Source organism: Danio rerio, chromosome 5 (genome assembly GCF_049306965.1).
Source record: "Danio rerio strain Tuebingen ecotype United States chromosome 5, GRCz12tu, whole genome shotgun sequence".
Classification (NCBI taxonomy): Eukaryota; Metazoa; Chordata; class Actinopteri; order Cypriniformes; family Danionidae; genus Danio; species Danio rerio.
In genome coordinates, this window is record NC_133180.1 from 75,400,355 (window position 1) to 75,420,926 (window position 20,572).

Genomic DNA, 20,572 nt, shown 5'->3' on the forward strand with positions numbered 1-20,572 from the left:
TGGCGGTTCATTCCGCTGTGGTGACAATTAATGAATAACTAAATGATCAATGAAATGACACTAGGAGAAAGTATTGAAATACTGAATCTATCAATACTTTATATTAAAGGCTTTTTTTAGTGCTGCAGCTTAAAGACGCCTCTCATATGGAGAATGAAGTCTCATGCACTGCTCAGGTGTGAGTTTCTCACAGACTTCAACAGAGTGTCAAAATCTTGATGGTTCTGTGGGTCTCGTCTTTCAAATCTGAGCTTTACTTTGTATTTTCTATTGGATTCGGGTCAGGATATTGGCTGGGCCATTCTACAGCTTGATATTCTTTCTCTGAAAGCATCTGAGAGTCTCCTTGGCTGTGTTTTGGATCATTGTCTTGCTGAAATGTCCACCCTGGCTCATCTTCATCCTCCTGCTCATGCAGATGTTGGACTGAAGCAGCTGATATTCATTTACACTAATGAAGGGCAGAGGGTTGCTGAAGAACTACTGAGAGATTTCAGCTGCTGTCTGGGCTTTCACTGCTGAACTACACCTCTCCTTCTTTATGTGTTCAATACTTTGTCCCTGCATCATTTCATTTTTTTACGCATAACTTCATTTGTAGATTTGTTTTGGCTAGTAATAGCAGTTTCTTTTAATATCTACATTTCATTTTAATAATTAAGATACATTAAATCACAAACCACAGTTTTATTCATTCATTTATTTTATTTTCGGCTTGGTCCTCTCTACTAGCCGGGCTCCCAGCTAGCTCTTTTAAACCTCTTCAGATGCTTCAGAATGCAGCAGCACGAGGGGTTTTTAATGAACCATGAGCACATGTCACTCTGCTGCTCATCCGTTTGCACTGGCTACCAGTTGCTGCTCGCATCAAATTCAAACCTCTGATGTTTGCTTACAAAGTGATTTCTGGCTGCGCCCCTTCTTATCTGCTCTCACTTCGGCAGATCTATGTGCCCTCCAGTAACTTGCGTTCTGTGAATGAACGTCGCCTTGTGGTTCCATCCCAAAGAGGGAAGACATCACTTTCCCGAACTCTCGCACTCAATCTGCCCAGTTGGTGGAATGAACTCCCTAACTGCATCAGAACGGCAGAGTCACTTGCTGTCTTCAAGAAACGACTAAAAACTCAACTATTTAGTCTCCACTTTCCTTACTAATCTGCAATTCCCTCTCTAACCCCTCCACTAACTGCATTAATAAAAATAAAAATAAAAAATACTACTGTTTTGCTTCTTAATCTTTGCATACCTGAAACTTGCCTACAGCACTTATTCATTGTTGTTCTTAAAGTTGTGTAAATTGCTTCCTTGTTCTCATTTGTAAGTCGCTTTGGATAAAAGCATCTGCTAAATGTAAATGTATTTATCAGGGGCCGCCAAAGCGGAATGAACCACCAACTTATCCAGCACATGTTTTACACAGCAGATGCCCTTCCAGCTGCAACCCATCTCTGGGAAACATCCCTACACACTCATACACTACGACCAATTTAGCTTACCCAATTCACCTGTACCGCATGTCTTTGGACTGTGGATGTAACCGGAGCACCCAGAGGAAACCCACGCGAACGCAGGGAGAACATGCAAACTCCACACAGAAACACCAACTGACCCAGCCGAGGCTTGAACCAGTGACCTTCTTGCAGTGAGGCGACAGCACTACCTACTGCGCCACCTGTATATTTTATTGTATATCCCAAAATATATTGTATATCCCAAAATTTTCGATGGAAACAGTGCAAGTGACACCTAAACAACATGTGGTTTATCACTAAAGGAGTCTTTTTTCCCCCTCACTGAAGAGCAAAATCCAGATGTGATTGTTATCAAAACAGACCCAGACAGAAGCAGGTCAAAGCAGGCAGATACGATCACACTGGATCTCCACATACAGAGCAATAAAAGCCTTTCTTTCCCTGTGCCGGCACGCTTTGTTCTCAGTGTGTTTGTTTTTTTCCATATGCTTATTTGGAGTAAGGATGTGGGTGAACGTGCAAACCATTATGTGCTGACAGGTAAACGCGCTGACGTTCACTCTGAACTAAATAAGAAAGGAGTAATTGAGGATTGAGGAATTAAGTGAAGTTTATTCATAAACAAATTTCGAGAGGATCCCGTGCTTATGATTGTTCGCAGCTGTTCCAACTTTAGCTAATGACTGATTATCCTATCAGACGATCCTCAACTCACTATAAATAACCAGACTTTTCTCCTCTCAATATCTTCGTCTTGAAGAAACCCCCCCACCCAACCCTACTTTCCCTCCTTTCAAACGGGCATCACGGTGGCCAGCGATTAGCGCTGTTGCCTCGTAGCAAGAATGTCCCTGCTTTAATTCCTTTCCAAACCAGACGGCATTTCTGTGTGGAGTTTGCTCGTTCTCCCCGTGGTCGTGTGGGTTTTCCCCGGGTCCTCCGGTTTCCTCCCACAGTTCAAAAACAAGCACCCTAAATAATTAATCAAAATACATTAGCTAACCTCTGAGTACACCTTACAGTATACATATCTGACACTTAGCTACAACAAGCAAGAGGGGGAGTCATCGAGATCTGCCTGAGCTCAAACTCCCCTCTCGCCTTGCAACGGGAGGGAGCCCAGGGCTCGAGGATCTTATAAGCTCAGGGCTCTCTCCCGGGACAGCACGCCAAACTAGCTTTACTATCAATCATCAGCTAAGTGTGAACTCTTGAAATAAAGGAATAAGCTGAGGAGCAGCGCGGGGGGGGGGGGGGGGGGGCGAGGGTAGGTGAAGGAAAGGTGAAAGAAGCAGCGCATTTCTAACATTCTCCACATTTCAGCCAGCGAAGATGAGAGATGAGGCTCTGTGTTAACAATGTAAAGTCACTGATGCACAAAAGCGTGTGTGTGTGTGTCATATGGGATGTTGGAATAAATAGAAAGTGAAAGCAAAGAGAAAGAGACATTGTTATACATACACAGTGCAGCTGTTTGCATATTAAGACAATACATTTTCCTAAATTTTCAACACAATGTTTCCCTATTCCCTGAGGGGTGGCATAGTGGTTAGGACTGCCACCTCATGGCAAGAAGGTCACTGGTTCGAGTCCGGGCTGTGCCAGTTGGCAATTCTGTGTGGAGTTTGCATGTTCTCCTCGTGTTGGCGTGGGTTTCCTTCGGGTGCTCCGGTTTCGCCCACAGTCCAAACACATTGTCACATCTGTCAGTGACCACCTGAGGGCGCTGTAGCGCATCAGGACTCAGAAGGCACTACAGCGTCCCAGAAAGACTACAATTCCATCCACACCACGCGCATACACCGGAACACATACACTGATCTGTCATCACATCTGTTCTGTCACTGTTGATTATCTGGACTATATATTCCATCTTTCCACCGTTGTTTGTTATCGCGTCGTTTGTCTTCCTTGTCTTTCTTGTTCCCAGTAAGTCTGATATTCCGAGTTGTTGTTCCTGACCTTGTTCTAGTATCCTGTTAAAGTCTAATTCGTGTTTTTCTGTCATAGTTTCTTGTTTTGCTGTTTATTTGTTACTTTGCACTTTGGTATTTTGGATGTTAGTTCACTGTCGCTGCACTATTTATTATTAAAATCTGCACTTGGATCCGCTATCTTTTGTTCCCGTTTTTCTGTTTTGATCACGCATCACGTGACAGAAGGACGCGATCACACAATGGATCCAGCAGATGATAGAATAATGCTTCTAAAACAAGGTCAGGAACAACAACTCGGAATATCAGACTTACTGGGAACAAGAAAGACAAGGAAGACAAACAACGGTGGAATGATGGAATATATAGTCCAGATAATCAACGGTAACACAGAACAGATGTGATGACAGATCAGTGTATGTGTTCCGGTGTATGCGCGTGGTGTGTATGGAATTGTAGTCTTTCTGGGACGCTGTAGTGCCTTCTGAGTCCTGATGCACTACAGCGCCCTCAGGTGGTCACTGACAGATGTGACACACATGCCAAAGGAAAATGAATTAATGAATAACATGAATAATTATCACTAAGCATATTTGGTTTCAGTTTTCAGTCAAAGTTTTTATAATATCTTATCATGAGTGAGACACGGCAAAATGTAACAAGAACGCAATGATCAGACATATCAGTCAGGAACATGTTTACATAAAAAAATGTATGCAAAACAGCATTCAACAGAACTACTGCTGTATACTTGATATTTCAAGCGTGCATGATGGTGACTGGCTGACAAGTCCTGACAAGGCCCAATTCTAATTCTACCCCTTAGCCCTTACCCTTCATTTTGCGCCTTCACGTGAAGAAGTAGGGGTGGCCCAGTTCTCTTTAGATTGAAGGCGTAGGGCTAAGGGGAAGGGCTAGATAGCCCTTAAAACAGATTTTTCAGAACCACACTTGAAACCAAGGGGTAAAAAAATTTCCCACAATACACCAGCCACAACGGCAGGATAACTGAACCCGGAAGTCAGGAGATCAACAAATTAGTATTTTTTGCCATTATTACTAATTTTTATGACAAACAAGCACATGTTTTAATATTCATAATGTTTTACCGTCATCAAACGCTAAAATAAAATCCGCTAAATTTGTCTATCTATATAATATCATTTTTGTAGGGAAATGTAAAGTCGTAAGAAAGATCATTATGGCAATACTCAACAACAACATTGCATATTTTTCCAGTATCGTGCAGCCCTATTCTAATGTATTTCTTTATAATATTTGCATATTACATGAGCATATTGCATTAAATTATCTTCTAATTAAGCTATATTCCTATTTGAACATCAATCAAAACATTTCCTGTTAAGACATTAAATTCATTACATCATTTTCCACTTTACTGTATGCTGATGTGTGCAAATTGGAAAGCCAAACTATCTGGGAAGAAATTGCATAAAATCTCCTCTTCCCACTCGCGCTGAATCCTTGAACTTTAGAAAAGGCCAAAACAATCTCCAGCTCATCGTCTACAGATTTATCTGTCCTCATTCCACATTAAGCCATAAAGTTCAGCCCAGTTCCACCTAGAGATTTACAGCTGCTGATACAGTATTCACTAGGGCTGGACAAACTGAGCATCGATATCACAATGTGTAAATCCGCAATAGTAAAACTGCAGGATTAGATTATTCATTCATTCATTCATTAGTCCCCTACATATCAGAGGTTGCCACAGCGGAATGAACCACCAACTATTCCAGCATATGTTTTACAAAGCGGATGCCCTTTCAGTCGCAACCCAGTACTGGGAAACCACTCTTACATTCTCTAAAACACACAATCACACACATACACACACACACACACACACACACACACACACACACACACACACACACACACACACACACACACACACACACACACACACACACACACAGACTACAGCCAATTTAGTTTATTCAATTCACCCGTAGCGCACGTCTTTGAAAACTGGAGCACCCGGAGGAAACCCATGCCAACACGGGGAGAACAAGCAAACACCAAACAGAAATGCCAACTGGCCTAGCCGAAACTCAAACCAGCAACCTTCTTGCTGCAAGGCCACAGTGATAACCACTGAGCCACCATGCCACCATAGATTATTTATTAAAGCCTAAATATATACATAGTTTAATTTCAGTCTATCTGCAGGTTTCTAAGAGTTATATTTAAGAAATTTTTTTAACACCTAACAATAAAATTTACGACCGATTGTACAGTATAATCATTTTATAGTATAGAAATTTACAAAAAAAAAAAGCACACAGCAAAACTAATTAATTACCATCCTTAACACCAGTGTTGGGAAAAGTTACTGAGTTACTCCCCTAAAGAGGAACTGCATTACTTAGTTACTTTTTATGGTAAGTAATGCATTACTTTACTTTTGACTTACTTTGCGTTACGTTTTATTACCTGGCTGAGGCTTGATCTCTTTCAGAAGTAGTTTTTTTTTTTTTTTAATAGAGGAGCTCTGCAATTACCAACACACTGTATAAGCCACACCTACAATTACCTTTAAAAAAACAAATTAAAAATATGTATATTAGGATAATGTTATCAGAGAACTTCCTGACCCCAGAGCTCTACATGCCGTATATACAGATTATTAAATGTAAAGCAATGCGTTCGCTATGTTTGCGTTCAAAATAATGAACAGATTCTATCATTGACTGCGTGATTCATTGTGTCTACTTTAATTTGAATTCAACAATCTATTTTTAAAAAGCTCATTAATTGAACTAAAAAGTAACTTGTGTTACATTTTTAAAAAAGTCACTCAAGTATTATTACTTATATTTTTTAGAGTAATGCGCCACTTTACTCCTTAATTAAAAAAGTAATATTACTTTATAACTTGCCTTACTTGTAATGCGTTCCCCTCAACACCAATTAACACTCTTAATTACATAGAAAGAATCAACTAATCCTGAAAACAATCTTTAAACTGACTAATAATAACCTCCATTTCAAAACTGAAACAAAATCTTCTTTATGGAGTTGGTTCGATTACATTTTTAAGACCTTTGAAACAAATTTTAGACTAATTAAGGTCTTATTTTTACACTTTGGAATTTTCAATGACCCACGAACACCCTGATACAATAATGACCATATTGTTTTACAGTTGATTGTTTAGGGCTGGGCGATATTGCAAAAAACATCTCACGATATCAAGCTTCATATTATTCGATATCAACAATCATTGAATATTGTTTTAACAACACATTTAGGAATATTAGGATTATTTTTATTTAACCACTTTATTTTTAATTTACCAACATTACTAAGGCAAAAAATTTTATAGCACAGGTATTTAAGCAAGTTAACGAGAGCGAGAGAGCGCAATGTCCGCCACGTAACCAATATAAACTAATATAAAACTAGTGCATAGCTACATCACATGCATAAATCCCGCCATGGACATTACATTAAGATGCCTAAAGGTTTAAAAAGCCTATATATCAAAAGAAGATGTACAAATGAGAACCTTTCTGTTATCAACTATAGTAAGACAGCTTGTCAAAAGCTGCAAACAGATTACATACAGGAATAGAGAAAAGAGTGCTCTTTAATTATCAGCTGCTAGTCAGCACCCGCTCTGTTTTTTCCAGTTCATTGCACCTTTGTGGTGTGCTGTGTAAATGCAGAGGATCGGATACGAGTCACATTTAAAAGATGATGTGAGCAGCTCATTAAAAAAAAAAATCGAATACAGTCACAAAATCAGAGTTGACTATCAAGATCTGCAGTGTAAATGCAGCCTAAGTGATGTTTAAAGGCTTAACTAGGTTAATTAGGCAAGTCATTATATAACGATGATTTGTTCTGTCAAAAATCCAAAACAAATATTGCTTAACGGGGCAAATATTAATAACCTAAAATGGGTTTAAAAAAATTAAAAACTTTTTTTATTCTAGCCTAAATAAAACAAATAAGACTTTCTCCAGAAGAAAAAAATATTATAGGAGATACTGTGAACAATTCCTTTAAAAAATAAAAAGAAATTAAAAAAAAAAAAAAAAAAAAAAAATCGCAGGAAAGTGATAATAAAATAAATATAATTCTGACTTCAACTCTATATCTCAGCTAAATATATCACAATGTCCGACTTTTCCAAAATCCCGCAGCTCTAGCATTCACACATCTACTCACCTGCAGGCTGAAGCTGCTTTGAGGATTGTGTGGTGGCTCTGTTCTGTGGCCGAGGCTCTCTAAAGCTCCTGAGAATGAAGACGGGGGAATGTAAACACACACACAGGCGTATATAGAGGGATTTTTCCAGCCTTTCAGATGGAATCTCACCTCGTATCTCCTCATCTCTCAGTCGGCGAATGGCTGCACGAAGGAGTTTTCTCTCCTCGTACTCAGTGGCGCTGCGCAACTTGAAAGACAGAAGGAAAAACAGAGGGCAAGACACAAAAACAGTAGTTAGGCTGACGGGACTGATGTTTAGGCCCACACAGAATGTGCACCCACTGAATTCCACTGTGGAAAAAAAATGCTGGTTTATTTCCACAGAATGCAAACTATTCAACGCAACTGCGATCAGAGTACCTCCTCAATATAATAGTTTATTTTTTTTATATGAAGTGTTGTACTGCCATATTGATATTATTTCTGCATATTTGTATTACTACAACCAGGGGCGCAACTGCACATTTACTGATGGGTATGCGGCTTCAACTTTTGCGCGCCCCCCTTCAATCCAACTATGTTTTATAACAGGCAAGGGATAAAATGTGGAAAATATTTCCATCAATAAATTAAAGATATTTTTTCATAAAGATATCAATATGCTTAAAAAAAACAGTTTCGCAGTTCTGAACACAACTGAAATAGTTTGAAGTATAGTAAAAGGTATAATTACATTAAGCATGTTAAGTTACAAAGAAATGCATCTCATACCACCCCAAATTTCTTCTTAATTTAATTTTCACTTACTAAATGATTATAGCACCTTGACTAGCCTTGCTTTTGGACTTTTTGTAGTACATTTGCCAAAACAAAATGATAGACATGGGAGTCCTAAATGGCAAAAGAACATTGCGATTACTTCTCACATGCATACTGTGAGAAGTGTAAGGTCTGTCTTTGCAAAAACAATTGACTGAAACTGCTAAAAGTGAAATAAAAAAGACTGTCAAATGTTTAGTGTAAAAAAAACAGAAACAAACAGTGTGAAATGTTCTATTTAATTGAAATGTTATAACTTTGTTTGTAGCTAAAATTAAAATAGTTTTGAGCTAAGAAGTTACCAAAAGGCCTGATGAATCAATATGATACATAATAAATTCATAATAACATGTGGTATAAAAATGGGGGGAGGGGTGAAATGATTTTTTAATTTAATAAAATACAATATTATACGCGTATAAAATGCTAAATACATTTGTTTAACAAAAAATATATACATTATTTGAAACTTTTAATATGGATAATTTCAAAAATAGTTTTGGCACAATGGCGCCCCCCATGTGTGGCGCCCCTATGCACTGCATATACTGCATACCCCCTTTTTGCGCCACTGACTACAACAGAAAATGAAGAGAATTAGAAAATAATTTGGTATCTATTAACAAATAAAGCTGTTTCTTTCTGGAAAAACCTGCAACTGTGTAACAAACAAAAGATTTGTGTTTGGTGTTACTTCTTTATTTTCGTTCCTTCAAATAAAGCCACACTGTAAAACATGGGAATCGAGGAAGTTTCGATGTGACATGCACCTCGCAACACGCAGAAAACTCCACAGTCTAAACCGACTAGTTCAGAAGCGAGCACCACCTGCTGTAAGTTGTCTACGTATATTTTGTTAGAAGAGTAGTATTAGATATAGCGTGCAAATGCAGTACAGGTGAGTTGGGTAGGCTAAATTGTCCGTAGTGTATGTGTGTGTGTGTGTGTGTGTGTGTGTGAATGTTTCCCAGAGATGGGTTGCTGCTGGAAGGGCATCCGCTGCTTAAAAACTTGCTGAATTAGTTGGCGGTTCATTCCGCTGTGGCGACCCCGGATTAATAAAGGGACTAAGCTGACAAGAAATGTATTTGGCACCACTTAAAATTCTCTTTTCCCTTTTAATCACATACACTAATTGATTGATTTATTTTTCTTTTGTTTTAGTTTAGTTTAGTTTATTTGTTTACAGGGTCAATGCACATTAATAAACATTACTGTAGAATGTGCCAGAATTAGCCAAGAATGGCTATTTTTCATCCGTAGACCCCTTACAGAATGTTAAAAAGTCAAACCTAAAATAGAAGCACAACATTAAACAATAAATACACTTTCATATAAAAAAATACAGTTAAAAAAGTAAAGAAAAAAGAAAAAGAAACAAGAACAGACTGATGGCAGCAGAGGACAAAAAACCAAAGACAACAGTACAAATGTGTCAAGAATACAGTACTAATGCTGACAGTGTTGATTTGTCAATAACCAACTTTTAACATGAGATTGAAAAGAACGAAAAGTGCATGATCTTCTAATTGTTGGTGGGATGGAGATGTGAGATTACTACTTGTGCATAATATTTTTGCCGTTTGACGTTTCACTTTTGTAAATAAATTCACTTAGTTTTGCATTATCTGGTTGTTGTTTTGCTATTTTGCCACCACAAACTGAGTCGCATCAAACGTTACCCCTTTAACCACTAGAGATAAAACTTTAAAGTCGTAACACTGATAATAATAAGAATAATAATTAATAATAGGGTTTCTTCAGTTGAAAATCAGCATCACATGCATGGTTTTGGAAACAAATTGAATTGCAAATCGATCTGCAATCAAACGTACAGTATGATCAGAAATGCACATCTTTGTCATGTTTCCAATATAAACATTCTTAAATCTAGAAGTACATTACTTTAAAAAAAGCAGATATTTCTTTCTTCTTATCTGAACATAAGATAAGTCACAATATAGATGCTTATTTATAGTTAATGTCTGAGGTTATTGATCAACATTACATTTACAATTTGTATATTATTAATTTAATAGCATTATGAGCTGTGAGGATTCATTTTAGACATTTTAATATTTCAATAAAGATCTCTGAATGAGTGCCGGTTTCTAGCACATTTATATCTATTAGTTTGACTTGTCATTTCAGAGGTGACCACAATCTGAATTTGAAAATCAAATAAAATAAACCTACAAGCAGATAAAAACCTAATGCAATGCATTAACTTTAAATAAAATACATGTATTTTTTTTTACCTCATTGGCAGATATTTGTCTTATTTCATGCATTAAATCAATTAACCTCTTAAAGTCAAGTGCTATATGGGGGTTTTCAGCTGGATTTTGCCTACCCAAATTCAACAGCTTCCCAAATCCACATGCAGAGCTGTAAATGCACAAGTTTGGTATCATTTTGAAGAAAACCCTTTTAATTTTCAAATAACACTGTTGAAAGTTATTTAAAAAACTGTTTATGTTGTCTGTGTTATAATAAACCTCTCCAAAAGAGGCACTTTTTTATGGTAAACTCAAATTTGAAAGAGAATCTATCAGGTTCTGTGTGGTCTACGGGAGCTGTAATTAATTTTGGTAGCTTCTGCACATGTCTGCAATCATAGGAAAAAAGACAAATGACTCTATCATAATCAATGCAAAAGTTATTCCATTCTCCCATCAGTTGGAATAGAATAACTTATGGGGTTATTGGGCCAGTGCAGACCTTTAAAATTTAAAAAAATGTGCAAGTAAATGAAGTCACGGACCCGATATAGTGTACGCAGTTAATCACACAGCTATAAACTGAAAACCAAAGTTATAATACTGAGAATCTAGCTTTGCATCACAAGAATAAAAGACATTTTACACAAGTAAAAAATGGTTATTAAAAATTACAATAATTTTTCACAATTATTTAATCAAATAATTGTAACTTTAGAGCATGTAAGGAACTTTTAAAACATTTTAACCACCCAAAACTTTTAAATATACTATATACTTTTTCAACATACTGAATACACTTTCTGAAAGTATATTTATTATATTGATATTTAACAGGATTAATCATGTTTTTGGGTGAGGAACCATATTAATAACTTAATTGATTACTATATATTTTGTTAAAATCAAATATCTTTTAATAACTCCCAGCTATTTTTTTTTCATTTAATGAGTATTTCAAAGAGTGGCCTATAAAGTGTTAAGGTATATTACACATTTATTTACATTTCCACAAAAGCACTGCATTAACTAGTCAATCTGGAGGTGTCCTTTAACAGAATTAATAGGATTTATAATTTGGTCAATCACGATTCATTGAAGAACAATCCACCCCACAGCTTTATAAACACAGAACAATGGCACTTCATTGGGAATGAGCTCACTGGAGTCTTTTGTTACAAAAACAAAGAACTTTCACTGTAGAGAGTGTAGAAACAAAGAACAGTAGAGCGTTTTTTATGGTTAGGATGATATGACAACATTCAGTCCAGGGCAGAAACCCTTATCAAGCATCTCCAGAATGCTTTGAGCTCAATCTCACTCGGACGATGTTGACAGATACAACACAAAAACACTTTGTTTCTTACCAGTCCAGTGAGTTCCTCGATGTCACGTGTGGCCTGAATCTTCCTCGACAGCACGTCTAAAGAAGCCGTCGAGTCAGGACTGTGAATACGAATAAACAAGTTCAGATTCAACGCATAATGGTTTTTGCATATCAGATTAGGGAGAGGGATTTAAATATTTTCCTCCATACCAGCGCTGGTTTTCTTTATCCTCGTGTCTGTGCTGGTTAGCACGTCTGAAGCGTTTGCTAGTCAGCGCTGCCTCCATTTCTTCAATCTCACAGCGCCGCAGCTCCCGAATCGCTGTGCGGATCAGACGACGCTCATCTATGTTCACAGTCTTATCAAGCTGAAGAGACAGAAAGAGAGTAAAATAGGTATAAAGTAGGCAAAACAAACAGCTGAAGTCAGAAATATTAGCCCTCCTAAATTATTCACCACCCAGTTTATCCGGCTTTGAGTTTTTACAGCAAATGTTACACCTGTAAAGCTGGAAATGCTCAATATTTTATCAAAATTACTGAATTTCAAGTAGCTTTCTTTCTCTGATGACGAAAGTTTAATATTTTAGAGCAGTACGTGCTTAAATCAAAGCGATTCATTAGCTTCCAGTGAAAAAATGAAGAGAATAAACCCCAGTCCTCTATTCAACATTTCATTTTAGTTGGAAACACATCACAACACTGTTAAATTCGGTTGGAAATTCTGATTCCTGTAGGCTTTTTTTTTTTAAATAATTGTATTTTATTGGATTTTTCAAGAACCACAAAGAAACACACACATATATGCACACATACACAAACACACGCAACACTAGGCACTGTCTCGGACAAATCCCATACAATGAGTCAATGAACAAATAACAATTACAACACAGTTTAGCAACAGAAAATAGAATAAAGAAGTCAAATTAAATAATTAAGCATGTAAAATAAGCAAATTAAGTCTCTGAAGAATCCTCAGAGGTTGAGTGGCTGGTTTGCTCATCCAGATCAGGGCCGGCCCGTGGCATAGGCAGTATAGGCAAATGCTAAGGGCGCTGTACATCCAGGGGGGCGCCAGAAATAAGCGCGGTTAAGTTGGTTTTGTTCTTGATATTCCTGACACATTCAGTGATATACGGCAATAACTCAAAAACCTCTTACCCTAAAAAGATCTAAAGTGTGTTTCCTACAAAAAGACAAAGCTGGTTATGTTTCAGAGCTGTCTTTCTTTTTTTTTTTTTTTTTTCCGCTCGACATTTTGACCACTGCTCTGTTTAGCCGGGAGAGCTCACGTGGAGTGGAGCTCTCAGTAAGGGACCGTCGGAAAAGGGCTCATTTTTTTTTCGTTTTTTTTTTGCTCTGTCCTGCGTGTTTTATTTTAAACACAACTAATTTTCTCTTAAATGAGCTCAAACAGTTACTAAAGTAGTCGAATGCTTCATTCATTCATTTATATAGATCTGTGCATTCTTACATTAACATCTCTGTTATCAAACAAAACACAAAGAGATTCATTTGCTGCTTTTCACTAAATAAATATAGTAACTTTAATCAATATGCAAATACAATTAAAAGTGGAGTAGATTTTATAGCTTTATTTAATTTCTTTATAAGCCATTGTTTTTAATGGATTAAACCTTTTTTTATTGTGAATATTTTCTATTGTTTTGCTATGCATTCTATCATTTGAAGCTATTTGTTGTCCCATATTTTTTACATCCCAACGTTGACAGATATGGCATAACATTGCTAATCAATAGTGCTATCTGTTAGTTTTAACGTCAGCTAATGTTATGGAAGTGCACAGATGTTATGGAACATAGTAATAGTAATATAACTACCTCAATCATTACTTCCTCAAGTAAATGTGTAAATATTAGATATATTTAGCAATAACGTTAATTGCATTGGCATATTTATCTGACGTTTTTCCAGCTTGTAGTAGTCGATCCTAAAGCTATTTAGTTTCTTATGACTATACACTAGCAGTGGAATTTACTGCGATGTGACGGGGCGCCACCTGAAATCTTGCCTAGGGCGCCAAATTGGTTTGGGCCCAGCCTGATCCAGATAGTTTAGAAAAAAAAAACCAAACACTGAAAAACTTTTCAATAGAATGAGTCCTCTCAGTCTTTCAATCCAAATTTGAAATGTAGGGGGTGAAGATGACTTCCAATGCCGGAGCAAAAGCCTTTCAGCCACAAGCCTACCTAAAGACAAAGACTGCTGGAGGCCATGTGGAAGATGAGAAATGTGTTGTGAACATCCAAAAATAGCAAGTTCTGCATCAGGTGGTAAAGATTTGAGATAAGCTTTAGAGTACCAATCAAATATGTCTTACCAAAATGTATATAACAAAGGGCAGAACCAGAAAGCATGGGAAGTCGTGTCTTCTTTCACCTGTCACATAATGGTGATATGGAGGGAAAAATCTTATGCAACTTGGCTTTAGTATGATGTATTCCTGTAGGCTTTAAATAAACAAACACACCATCGACACGAAGGATTACACAGATCATACTTGTATGTGTCGAAGCCAACTAGATTCTACTCCCGAATTAAACCAAAAAGCTATATTTCACGGCATTATTTTCCCCGAGTCTGGTCTGAGAATGTTCTGGGAACTCTCATCTCTTTCAGCATCTGACTCATTATTCAACGTTTTGTAGTTGGAAGGAAAGGTGACGACAGCATGGAGAAACAAATGGAAAAAGCAGCATCTGGCAGCTCAGTGGCAGCAGCTCAACACTTTCTTTTAGATATTGCTAATGCATATGCACGGTAGAGCGTTCCCTTTCAAAGCAAATTCCCTGATTATTAATACAGATGGAGACTCAGAAGACGATCACTACACCAGGATGAGCATCTGGTATTAACAATCGTCTTGGGTGGTTTGATGGTGCCCAAGTGTACAGTTGCGACTACAGGTGTGATCATGGTCAAACGTTCTTGGAGATTCAATCACTCAAAAGTTATGCATTTGGTCCAAAGACTGATGAAATTTCTAAGTCCAGTGCAAATCGAAAGGAAATCAATATGATAAAATGTGTTGCTGTTATTGTGACATCACCACAAGGAAAAGACCGAGGTTATGAACACAGACAAACCCAAAATTAAGACACCAGACTGGATATTTTTGGTCACACTTTATTTTGAAGGTTCATTTCTTGCTATTATTAAACTATTAACAATGACTTATGCCTAAATAAACTGGTCATTTGCTGCTTATCAATAGTTATTAATGTAATAGTTGGGTTTAGGTATTAGTGTTGTCACGATACTGGAAGTCGATACTGTAATTTTATAAATGTTCATTTACCGCTAACATTTGAGCTCAACAGAAATGTCTGTGATTGGCCGTGAAGGTCATCAGTTCACCGGATTCACCGCTGTTTACGGAGTGAAACCACAGATACAGGGATACTGGAGCATTTTAAAGCCGCGAAGATCAACTGGTCTGTTTATGAGCTGACATATGAGTGATCCGCTGATGAATCAACTGATCTTTACGGTTATTAATGCTGAGCAAATTAACACGTTATTATCGTGTTAACGCATTCATTAATTACATCATGCCACCTTTCCTACAAACCACCAGTTCCGCCACCCATTAACTGGGCGCCCTTAAGCCACACTGGTATGGTCCAGATGAGGCAAGATTCGTTTTGTTGTCTCTCCTTCCATCCCTACATTCTCCCCTCTGAACCAACAGGAAGCACCAGAGGACCAGGTCGACGCTTAGGCCCTGTTTACACTAATATGTTTCAGTTTTAAAAAAACATTTTAGAATGAAAACAATCCACACTCGCGTTTTATATAGGCTGCGTCCGAAACCGCATACTTCCATACTATATAGTACACTAAAATCAGTATGCGAGCCGAGTAGTGTCCGAATTCATAGAACTCAAAAATCAGTATGCGAGAAGTACCCGGATGACTTACTACTTCCGGCGAGATTCTGGAGTGCGCATCTCATGCACGCTGCGCTATTCCATGATGCCCCGCGAGCGAATTGATGAATGAGAGTGAAGCGACGCAAATGACGCAGGTAGGTCGCGTGACCATGACAAAATGGCGGATTTAGTATGTCCGAATTCCATTCATACTTTTCACATTCATACTGTATAGAACGTACTTTTCTAACAGCCGAGTAGTACGTTTACATTCAAATGCAGTACCTACTGAGTAGTAGGCGGTTTCGGACGCAGCCATAGTGTTTCTGGACAGCTCACCGTCCACACTATACCGCTGAAAACGCACATCACGTGACACACACACACTTGCATGCGCTGCAGCATATGCGCACGTCTGAGCTCCAGGCAGTCAGCGGGTGCTTTGAGCACACCTCCCCAGGTGAGAGCAGCGCAGGTCGGACAGTTCATCAAGGATCTTTTGCTGGATTTCATCTCACTATAGTTGTTAGACGTGATATTTAATTCATCTTGCCTCTATCTAAAAGTCTTTTGAATCTATTATTTGTTCTCAGGTAGCGTGTTTTGGCTAAGGGCAAAGATAAATTAACATATTAATTAATGCAACCGCGTACACTGATTCTGCATATTTGACTGACTGCTTGCCTTTGTTTCCTATATTGCATACACTTATTGGACAATATACTTTTATAATGGTTTTTAGAAAAATGTATTAAACAGCCCAATTATGAGTCAAACCTGTTAATAACTATTCATCCAGAAAAAAATTCTGCAGTTTCATCTACTTTGCAAAAAATGTCAGTGAGATTAATGGAAACGTTACATTTTTAATTAATCTTAATTAACAAAAGATGCAAAAGCAGAGAGAGAGAAAAAAAAGAGATGGGGAAGAGAGAGATTATAAATAAGATGTTTATAAAGTGTTGATCGTTAAATATATTGTTTATTATCGTTTATTAATATTATTATTATTGTGTTCTGTGCTCAAGTATTGTAAATATAGTGATTATTATCATTTATACTATCACTGTTTCATCCTAAAATGTTAAAAGTTAAATGTTTAGTTTGTTGTCATTTATAACTATTCTTTTTTACTACTATTAACTGTGTTTACTGTTTTATATATGCTGTATGTGCTCTTTTTAATGTAAACTTTATAAATGCTTTAGCAATAATGTCAATTAAATGTCATTTTTTAATTAAATCAAATTAAATTAAATTAAGAGAGAGAGAGAGAGAGAGAGAGAGAGAGAGAGAGAAAGAGAGAGAGAGAGAGAGAGAGAGAGAGAGAGAGAGAGAGAGAGAGAGAGAGAGAGAGAGAGAGAGAGAGAGATGTGAATCAGCAGTTCATTCCAGGCTCAGTATGCCCATATAAGGACACAGGCCTCGTAGCTCCGCCCCCCAGACTGTGATGGGGGCTGAATATGAGAGATGAAGGGCCCAGAAAGAGAGCAGGATAATGAGAGTATTAGTGACACACATTCAGGAAGATGAGCGATGACCTGGAACACTTACCGTCTCAATGAGACCCAACATAAACATTTCCAATTCCTGGACGCTATTTCCTTAAAAAATTCCAGAGGAAATTCGAGTTCTTTTAGGTTATCAAAACAGCCTTAATAATGTGTTATTCAGGTAGCCGTCATAAAAAGAAAAAGAGGTTTTCCTTTCCAAAGCAAACTCTCCAGGAATACATTTAATACCAGCCTTTTTAATAAACGCTCAGTATGAATGACCACACATGACCGGATTTCAGAAGAGAAGGTTTGATTAGTGGTGAATCCACAAGGGTTTTGCTAGTTTCAAGTTTATTTTTATTAAGCAGATTGTTAAATAACACAAGGCAGAAGTCATATGTGAAAAATAGTACAATCTGCTCTAGTTTGAAACATTCAAAGTACTAACTGAATATAGTTAAATGGTGCACACGTTTAACCAAACTAAACTACCTGGAAGTCCTCTTAAAAGTTTATTAGATCGTCATATCAGTAACGGACAGTGCTGAATATTGATTAACATTAGGGATGAATAAAAGTGCATTAAACCTCCATAGAACTGCCAACTATTCCAGCATTTGTTTTACACAGCGGATGCCCTTCGCATGTGTTTGGACTGTGGGGGAAACCGGACCACCCGGAGGAAACCCAGGCCAACATGCAAATTCCACACAGAAATGCCAACTGGCCCAGCTAGGACTCGAACCAGCGACCTTCTTGCTGTGAGGTGACAGCGCTAATCACGGAGCCACAATACCTCATGTTATTTTATCCAACACGCCTGCAAAGCCACCAGACACCAGATGTCAAGGCACTAGACAACATGAATCATTTCCTATAAAGATGCGATAAAACAGGAGCTCCAACTCAGCCGGGATGTTCTTTCCAAAGGTCTGAACACTGGCAACCAATGAGTTGTGCAATCAGAGATAAGTGACGGAAGTGGGTGCACTCTAAAAAATAACTCAAGAGGTCTGTTACCACTACATAGTTTAATACATTATTGTAACTTAAAAATTCTAAAATGCTGATTAGATTAAAACTTTTAAATTGCCAGAATGATTTTATTAAGTTTTCAAAACAGGAAAATATTGAAAATTACATAATTTTAAAAATTCTGCTAATTTAAAAGTAAACAAAAATGTCAATTACATTTAAACAATATTTAACTTGTAGCAACCCAAAGAAATTGGGTTGATAACTAGATTTTTCCACACTAATGGAGTTGTTTTGTATTTTTCCACACACTGATGTTTTTTGTTGTTTTTTATACTGATAATATGGAATACTACATGTTTTTGTTTTGTAAAACAATAAAAACCTGTTTAATAAAAAAAATTACTGAAAAACAAAAATGTTGTTAAATGTTAAAAAAAAATTAAACATTTACAGCTACTTAATTTATTTGAGGTTCTAAACTTAAAAACATTACGCTCATAACACTGGATTTGTTTTCAGTTTTAATTTAAAAAAAACTATTTGAAACAACTTATTTTTTTGAGTACTCAAGTTAAAAAAACTGAGTTTATGCTAAGTAAAAATGCCTCTGATTGAAGAGGAAAAGATTTGGCTAACATAATAAAGTTTGTTGTCTGAACCTCATTTTGTTAGATGTTGTCGTAACTTGAATATATTAATGTAAACTGTTGTGTTAATTTTTTTTTTGTTTTGTCTAAACAATATTTTTTAGAGTGTGTGTTCATAAATGCTGCATTTAGAGTGGAGCACAAAAAAAAAAAAAACAAGTGTTCTGTCATCATTTACTCATCCTCCACTTGTTCCTAACCTGCATGAGTTTCTTCCTCTGAGTTTTCTTTCTTCGGTCTTCGAAAAAATACAATGGAAGTCAATAACTGCTGGTTTTCAACATTTTTCTAAATATCTTCTTTTGTGTTCAACAGAACAGAGCGGTTTCTTCTTGTTTAGAACAATTGGAGGACGACTGAATGAACATTTTCATTTGTGGGTGAATGATTCCAATTATTTTAATTATTTTAATTTTAACACCGAACACCCCCTGGATACAGGCCTGGGAGACCATTAGATATTAGGCACACTAAAGCTCAACTGTGAAGCATCATAAATGTAAAATAGTTTAAATGATTAGTCACGGTTTAAAAACATTTGTGTTTTCAAGAGGAATTACAGCCGTATATGTTTGAAATGACATAAGTGTGAGTAACTAATGTAAAAATGTCCACAAAGTTAACTTTCACTTTGTGCAAATATACGCTGTTACACAATGTGGTTAAGTGAGAGAAAAGACAGTGGAGTATGCACAAAGTCATTCATTCATTCATTTTCCATCAGCTCAGTCCCTTATTTATCAGGGGTTGCAACAGCGGAATGAACCACCAACTATTTCAGCATATGTTTTACACAGTGCATGCCCTTCCAGCTGCAATCCAGTACTGGGAAACATCTATACACACTCTTATTCACACACACACTCATACACTACTGTCAATTCAGTTTACCCAATTCTCCTATATGCATGTGTTTGGACTGTGGGGGAAACCAGAGCACCCGGACGAAACCCACGCCAACACCGGGAGAACATGCAAACTCCACACAGAAATGGCAACTGACCCAGCCGGGACTCAAACCAGTGACATTCTTGTTGAGGGGCAACAGTGCTAACCACCGAGCCATCGTGGAACCCACATATATGTACATATATGTTGAAAATAAACATTTATATAACACACACACACACACACACATTAAAAGGTAAATCTGATTAATTAAATGTGACGTATGAATTTTTTTTGGTAAATGTATTAATTTTGAGACTGATCTGGCTCCATAAAACAGGTTACAGAAGTGTTTCTCAACCATCCTTCACGTTCGGTCTTTATATTAAATTTATTATATGTAATATAATAAATAATAATTATTAATAAAAAAATATTTTAAAAAAATAATAATTTTATATTTATATTATGATGGATGAACCTTTAGGAGGCAGTGTGTAAATTTGCTTGACAAGGTCGAATTTATTATTTTACAAGCAAAAATTTCGAATTCAAATATTGTAAATATTGTAAGCAAACAGTTATATGTGGCAAGAGTTTACGGCCAGTTAGCCATAACAACAGGTCATTGATTACTACAACTTACAGCATCCTCTTGATGACCTCAAGTAATGAGATCATGGTCAGTCCGCACAGGGCACGACTTAAGATCTTT

General features: G+C 37.0%; 1 protein-coding gene across 15 annotated transcripts in view; it reads right to left on the reverse strand.

Annotated features, from left to right (window-relative positions):
* The window catches only part of smtnb (smoothelin b), a 124,465-nt gene that overhangs the window by 91,038 nt on the left and 12,855 nt on the right, over positions 1 to 20,572 (reverse strand). For all 15 annotated transcript variants that reach the window (XR_012406535.1, XR_012406534.1, XR_012406532.1 and 12 more), the window contains 4 exons: positions 12,163 to 12,320; positions 11,993 to 12,071; positions 7,756 to 7,834; positions 7,606 to 7,673 (listed from right to left, as the gene is read on the reverse strand). Coding sequence is in view for 11 of the 15 variants with exons in the window: in XM_073951663.1 (XP_073807764.1) it covers positions 7,606 to 7,673; positions 7,756 to 7,834; positions 11,993 to 12,071; positions 12,163 to 12,320 (384 nt within the window). In the remaining 4 variants the exon portion in view is untranslated. The remainder of the gene's footprint in view (positions 1 to 7,605; positions 7,674 to 7,755; positions 7,835 to 11,992; positions 12,072 to 12,162; positions 12,321 to 20,572) is intronic.